Below are 7,803 nucleotides of genomic sequence, written 5' to 3' on the forward strand. Positions count from 1 at the left end.
ATTTTAGTTGATGTAGGAGAAAATAATTTGCATACGCCACAATACAACATTTTGGTCTTTGGAGAAAAAATTAACCAAGTACGATCTACTTCTTTGCCATTTATCATTTTATGTTTAAACATTGATTTTGAAAGAAAACGCTGTTCATTTCCGATTATCTGCACTGTAGAATTTATAAATTCTGCATTGTCAAATTCCACCTTTTGCAGGGTATATTCTTTTTTGACGAAATAAGATATTGTTTCTCAGAGGATTTCCAGTCGGCAAGATCATTACTAAAAGTGTTGAAGTTAAAATTACAATTAGATTCAATAGGAATAGGAATAGACTCTTCCTCCAATGCATTAATGCATTGTTTTTCTTTGGAGTGATAAAAAATGAAATAAAAGTTTCGTGGATATTATTTTTACGAAATATTATTTATCTAATGGCTAAATCAGACGAATTTGTTTCCATTGTTATGATGAGGGAAATGCTGAATCTACAAAAAGAAAAAATTTTATCTTTTTTTCGTGAAGCTATTTCAAGCATGAATCAAAAGTTTGATAATTTTAAACAAGTTTTCAAGATGTTCGTCGCGAACTAGACGAAATAAAATCAGGATTGAATTTTGTTGGTAGCGTATGCAAAGACAAAGTTAAAGCAGAAGGAGAAAAAAAAAAAAAGGTTTGTGAATGTTTAATAAATGTCAGAAAAATGCAGGGAAAAATATCTTCGGACAATACCGAACTAAAACTAAAGAGCGTAGATAATGAAGATAGACAGGCAAAATAACTTACGAATCGATGGGGGTAGTTGAAACAAACGAAGAAAAAGATTGGGATATAACAAAAGAAAAAATAAAGAAACTTTTTAACGTACAACTTGGAATAGAGAAAGATATTAAGATTGAACGAGCCCATCGAGTGGGACTAGCTAAAGTAGAACGAGCTCGAACAACTGTTCTAAAGCTTCGTGGTTATGAAGATAAAAAGGTAATTTTAGAAAAAGCAAAGAAATTAAAAGGGAGCAATATCTTCATAAAGGAAGATTATAGTTTTACGCCTCGAAAAATACGAAAAGAACTTTTTGAGCAGGCCAAGCTTCATCGACAAAATGGTCATTACATTAAAGTCGTGCACAATAAACTTATTGTTCTTGAATTAATTAAAACATCCGCAAAGTAATTGTTAATTCGACGCACGAAAATGAAGAAATTGACCACAGCGCAGCTGGTTGTTTGACGCACAGAAACGAGTAAGATTTTTAAAAGTTTTGATTTAATTCATTGCTTTTATCTATGGATATATTTTTTGATCTTTTTAATTGTTTGTTAAAAATGGCTAAGCATTTTGAAAATTTAAAATCTTTTGAGGGTAACTTTTTAAATAACCTGTCTGAAGAAAATAAAAATATTTTTCAAGAAACCCAAATGAACTTAATTGACACACCATATATTGATCCTTTTGATTTTAAAACAACGATTATTGTTCTTTTTCATTGTTCCTCATTGTTCTTTTTCAGTTTTGCATATAAACATTAGAAAAATGCAGCAAAATTTGAGAAACTAAAAGAATTTTTAAATGATATAAATTACACGTTCGACGTCATAGCTTTTTCAGAGACGTGGCATGATTTCTCTTTAATTAAATTCTACTTGGCATGAAATTCTCTTTAATTAAATTCTACTTTTAATTTGCCATCTTATAAACTTATTAGTCAAACAAGAGGAACTGAAAAAAAGATGGAGGGGTAGGGCTTTATGTCTCAAAAAAGCATGATTTTAAGGTAAAAAACATACTATGCTTGAAGAGCAGTTTTCCAAAACTTGTTAAGTCCATTTTTGTAGTTTTGAGATATTTAGGTTTTTTTGCTTATGAAAAAAATTTCAATATTTTGTACTTAAAACAAGCATATATATTTGCCATATAACAAGTTTTGCATGAAACGGTTTTATTCATTAAATAGACGTCAGAGAGAATTTCCAGAAAAATGAGTTCTCATCTCATTTCTTTCATTTTTTGACTTAACCAGTTTTGGAAAACTGCTCTTCAATTATGAAAGCCTTTTCATTGAAATTATAAATAAAAAATTTCGAAATATTTTAATTGGATGCGTTTATCGTCCACCAAGTGGTAAAATCAAATCATTTCAAACTTTTATCAAAGTACAATTAAAAAAATAAATAAATTAAATAAAACTTCATACGTTATTAAAGACATGAACCTTGATGCTTTAAATAATTCAAAGTCTTCGAAAACAAAATCCTTTTTTGATATGCTTCTTAAATTTAATATCTTGTCAGCAATTAATAACCCAACACGAGTGTCAAAAACCTCGGCAACGGCAATAGACAATATTTCAATTAATAATTATTTGAAAATGGAATTTGAAACCGGGATATTAGCGATCACTTTCCGATATTTATAAAAGTAAGAAATTTAAAATCCATGTCTGATTGTGAACAAAAAGTTATAAATATGAAAAAACGCTATCTTAAAACAAGTAATACTAATGAATTACCAGTTAGACTAAAACAGGAAACGTGGTCCAACGAGTATAGATATCATGACACTAACGAAGCTTTTAATAATTTTTTTGAAAAATTCCTAGATTGCTTTAATAAAATCTGTCCTCAAGTAGGGTTGCCAGATGTCCCGATTTTACGAAGGAGAACTAAGTAAAAAAAATATTTTTACATATTTGGCGCAGAATTCTCCTTCGTAAAATCGGGACATCTGGCAACCCTACCTCAAGAGAACATACAAGTTAAGGCAAAAGCAGTTGCCAATCCGTGGATGGATCAATCACTTATAAAATGCTCAAAAAAGAAGGAAAAACTCTATAATAAATTAAAACACAAATAAAAAATAAAAACACTGAAAATGAGATAAATTACAAAAATTATAAATGTTTTTACCAAAAGCTCATCAAAAAGGCTAAAAATAAATACTACAGTAATCAAATCATTAAATGCAAATCTGATAATAAAAAAACGTGGTCCATCATTAATGTGATAATGGGAAGGAAAAAAATAAATTCAACTTCCTTACCAAAAAGAATAAATATTAACAACACTGACATATTCTGTAAAAAAACAAATCTCGGAAGAATTTAACAAATATTTTATAAATATTGGTCCTAATCTAGCTAATAAAATAAGTCCAACATCTGATTCATTTAATAACTACCTACAACCCGCAAATAACGCTATCATGTATGATAATGAATTCAACTATAAAGAATTCGAAGAAGCCTTTTTCTCTTTAAAAAAAAAAGAAAGCACCAGGGTTTGATGAAATAACTAGCAATTTAGTTATCTTTAATAAAATCAGTCTAAGTAGACCTCTGATCAATATACATTGGGGATTTTCTAATGTAATTAAATTAGTAAAAGTAATTCCTATTTTTAAACGCAATGAACATTCAGACATCATCAATTATAGACCTATATCAATACTTTCTGTATTTTCAAAACTTTTTGAACCTGTAATTTATAATAGAATCTATGATCACTTCACTAAAAATAAACTATTTTACCCAAACCAGTTTGGATTCAAAAAAACCTCTCAACAGAGCATGCAATCATTGAATTAGTTAATCAAATAACTAATGGTTTTGAACAAAACAAATTTACTCTAGGAGTATTTATTGACTTATCAAAAGCTTTTGACACAGTTGATCGTTGCATCCTAAACTAAAGCACTATGGTATGATTAATAAAAATTATAGTTGGATTAAAAGTTATCTTGCCAATAGAAAACAATACGTGTGTTATTTACAATCTGGAGTTTTAAATGTTTTATGTGGAGTCCCTCAAGGATCTCTCCTTGGTCCACTCCTATTTTTAATTTATATAAATGATTTTTGCAATGCATCTTTAAGCTTAGTTCAGTCATGTTTGCTGATGGTACAAATATATTTCTTACTGACAATGATTTCAGGAAGTTATACTTAGATATGAATATTGAACTAAATAAAGTAAATAATTGGTTTAGGGCTAACAAACTCTCACTTAACTCAGAGAAAACAAACTATATATTATTCCATAAAAAAACACAAAAAAAAAACCTTCCTCTTAAGTTGCCTGACCTTATCTTAAATGGTAACTTAATTAAAAAACAAGCCAGTATTAGATTCTTAAAGCTTTTGTTGAAGAAAATTTATCCTGGCTTCCTAAAATAAGATATATTCAATCTAATATCACTAATATAACTGGTATGATGCATCGAGTTCGCTCATATATTTATAAAAAAAGTCTCAAATTAAACTTATACTCATAGATTTAATGCATGCAACATTTAACCAGGTAACTATTTTAACTTTATCATTCTTTATGCTTTTTCAGGAAGTCCGCAGTTCCCTTTCTTATTATGGTCACAATATCTGTAAATGGCATCTTCACTAATTTTCTTATCGTAAAATATCTTGTTCCATGACCATTCAGCTTTAATTTTAGGTATTTTAAGTGAGACTGCATTGAAAATACAGTTTTGCTATTCAATAACAATATTCAATAGCCTATCAGGCTTCAGCTAATCAGCTTTCAGAACGTAAATACATTCGCATTTTGTTTCACAATTCCTCGACTGTACCATATAAGACTCTTTTTCTATCTTTTTTATTCATTTACGTTTTTATTCATGATGAATTAGGAACTAGTAGCAGCAGCGAAGGCATTATTTAGATGATTTTTTTTAATTACAAAGTTACTTACTAGTTAGTTTAAAGACCAGGCCTCTGAAATGAATTTGACTACTAACAATGTTTCAAAACGCCGCTTCTAATCAGGATTCTTTTTTTAAAGTAAACGGAACCAAAATTCCCTTTTAATCAATCGTTATTACAATGCGTTTATTTTGGTTGCCGTAATTAAGGACAAAAAATTCCTACTGTTTCGGGATTCATTTAACCCGAATTTCCGGTAGAGAACAAAAAAAACTTGCTGGAACGTTTGATCAAATTAGGTTCTCTCGGTTCCGTTTATAAATAAAAATGAATCCTTAATTATTCTAATAACGCCTTAATTATTCGAATAAAGCCTTAAGAATTCGAATATATTAAAGTTTATCGAAAGTTAGCTTAAAGTAATTTTTAATACAAACTCTATTTTTGCTTGCAATTATGGATTAATTGCTATCCTATGCCATTAGAGTCAAGCATTTGCTTTACGACTTACAAAGTAAAGAGTCATAATAATCTCAAAGAATTAAATTTAAAGTTTCCTGTTGTAAGCAAAGATCTTCTTTCTTTAAGAAAGTCTGAAACGGAAGCTTTTATTCCTATGCCAAAAAAGAATATATTGTTTTAAAGTAGAAGTTTAAATATGTTTTTTTTATGTTTTATTTTGTTTATAAAACAATAACTCTTGACAAATAACCTTTAGCTAAATATGGTGTTTTTAGTTATATTTAGTTTATATATGTTATGAATTTACAGGTCAATAGAAAATGGTAACTGTCTTGATATCTCTGCTGCTAAAGTAATAAATTCATCAGATAAAACACATAAAATTCTTCGACTATGAACTTCTGTTGAGTTGTTTGGGAAAGCAATTTTTTATTCAATATACCCAATAATCTTAAACCAAGTGGAATCTAAAAGTTTTTCTTCACTCTCTAGTGTTTTCATGGCATGTGTTCCATTTGAGTTTTCTGATCCTTTACAGAATTAAATTGTATAAATATTTCTGAGCTTATAAAAAAAGAAGCCTATAACAATTGCAGAAACAATAAATTTTATTTTTTTCTTTGTTTAATTGCATTATCTACAGTGTTAAATAAACAAATTCCGTCTATTTTTACCTGAATTTGGACTTGAAAAATATAAAAAGTTATTTAATGTAAGTATATACCCACGTGGTGATCATAAAACAAATAAAGAAATTCAGAGTATTTTATGGTGTAACACAGATTGTCGCTCTATTTCCAAGGATAAAGATATGTGGTCACCAAATCATTTTGTCCCAATTCTGAAAAGAGAAGTTTTATGTTCAAAGAAATTTGTCAAAAGTGACTTAAAAAGAGGATCGTGTTCAGTTTTGCCAAGTGTTCTATCACATTCTTCTGTTACCACTAAAGTTCTTAACTTATCTTGTCAACCTCCTAAAAATTTTTTTTTTTAAAAAAAAATCATTAGTTCAATTTCACATAAAGTTTTGGATAGATAATAAAACTAAAATCATAGATGTAAATATTGATATTACTCCAAATCCAGTCATAATTAATTGTATTTCTTATGCATCAGATCAGTCTTCAAGTCTTCCTCTTATGATGTTTCTACTTTCTATGAGCGCGGTAGACATCTATCTACTGGCATAATAGTCAAACCGCCGATGATTCAATTTTATTACATTTAGTTAATAAAATGTTTATTCCTAACTTATCTTTTGTTTTTCCTGTTATGGTGAAAAAAAGAAACGATGATTTTTATATAAATGGCTACTTGAATATTCCTGGTTAGCTTACTCACAGATTGAAGATGGAGCATTCTGCCTTTCATGTAGACTGTTGGGTAGCAGTATTCTAATAAATACCTCAATAATCAACTTTAATCAAAAACTTTTTACATTATGGGGTAATGCAACTCGTGCTTGTATAAATTACAATAATAATTGTTGACTTTATCAAATGTCAATGCATTGTCTTAATACACTGCAATCTAGATCTAATACAAAAAAAAATTCCGATTGAAGTTGACATCGATAATCTTATAAAAATACTTATTATAAGTAGTCGAAATAAATTAATTCCAATTATAAAGACAATAATTTTTCTTGGCCGCAACGGTATTGCTTTTCGAGGCACAAAACAAACTTATTGAATACTGTGGAAAAATAATTGAAGAAGTTCTTATTAGGAAAATTAAAAAGTCAGGTTATCTTGTGTGATGGAGCCTCTGATTGTTCTAATGTTAAACAGCTATCTCTAGATAAAAGATACATTGACTGTGATTATGTTACTTGTGAAAACTTTATACGGTTTGTTGAATGTATATCTGGTACAACTGGTCTGGTACAATATGATGGTGTTGGGGCAATGTCTGGTAAATTAAAAGGTATTTCATCAAGATTAAATTTATCAATTTAAAGACAATTTTTGTTCACTGTGCATGCCATAAACTTAATTTAGTTGTTAGTAAATCATGCAATGTTCATAGTGTTAGAAATGTTCTTGATCAAATTAAAGATATATTACATTTTTTAAACTTATCACCGTTTTTGAACTTATCAAAGCTGTCTCAATAAATTGATATCACCTGGTCAAGCAAAATTAGTTGATATATAATACAAGTAATATATTGATACGAACTAGATGGGTTCATAAACTTAGAGGTCTGAATGTTTTTTTTGATAATTACATATTCATTTTTCATTCAATGAAAGAAATGGCATGCAATGAAGGTAAGAGTATAATATTGATACTTCTTCAAAAGCTCCATGTTTTTTAACTCTTATGACAAATTTTTCTTTTATTGTAAGTTTAGTTTATGAAAATAAATAAATTAATATTTCCATTCCATCACTGTTGTTCTCCAAACTAAAGCGTTTGATATATCACAACAGTGTAATGAAATAAATTGCTTAAAAACTCAAATTTTTGATTAAAAAAAAAAATTGATGTCTATCATAACGAATAATATTTAATTGTTCTTGATCTACTCAAGACTCATGAAGTTTCAGAACTTAAACCAAAGCTCTGTGGCAGACAAATTTATAGATATAATTATCCCTCTGACACAGTTTCAGATTATTTCAAATATTCCATCACATCTCTTCTTCTATATCATTTAGCTAATTAATTAGAAGATAGATTTGATAAAGGT

The 7,803-nt window shown here is 28.5% G+C and overlaps 1 protein-coding gene across 1 annotated transcript; it reads left to right on the forward strand.

Moving 5' to 3' along the window:
* The first annotated feature begins 785 nt into the window (after positions 1-785).
* LOC136080119 (uncharacterized) lies at positions 786-5,506 on the forward strand. The gene is made up of 2 exons (XM_065796729.1): positions 786-1,162; positions 5,419-5,506. The coding sequence occupies exons 1-2, from the start codon at positions 786-788 to the stop codon at positions 5,504-5,506; spliced, it is 465 nt and encodes a 154-aa protein (XP_065652801.1).
* The last annotated feature ends 2,297 nt before the right edge of the window (positions 5,507-7,803 follow it).

The sequence above is a fragment of the Hydra vulgaris genome, chromosome 05 (assembly GCF_038396675.1).
Source record: "Hydra vulgaris chromosome 05, alternate assembly HydraT2T_AEP".
Taxonomy (NCBI): domain Eukaryota; kingdom Metazoa; phylum Cnidaria; class Hydrozoa; order Anthoathecata; family Hydridae; genus Hydra; species Hydra vulgaris.

What these genes read in the sequence shown, in the direction of transcription:
- LOC136080119 (XM_065796729.1), top strand. Translation starts at nt 786, where the DNA reads ATGGGGGTAGTTGAAACAAACGAAGAAAAAGATTGGGATATAACAAAA. An exon ending in TTAATTAAAACATCCGCAAA is followed by an intron (nt 1,163 to 5,418) that starts GTAATTGTTAAT and finishes ATGAATTTACAG; the next exon opens with GTCAATAGAAAATGGTAACT.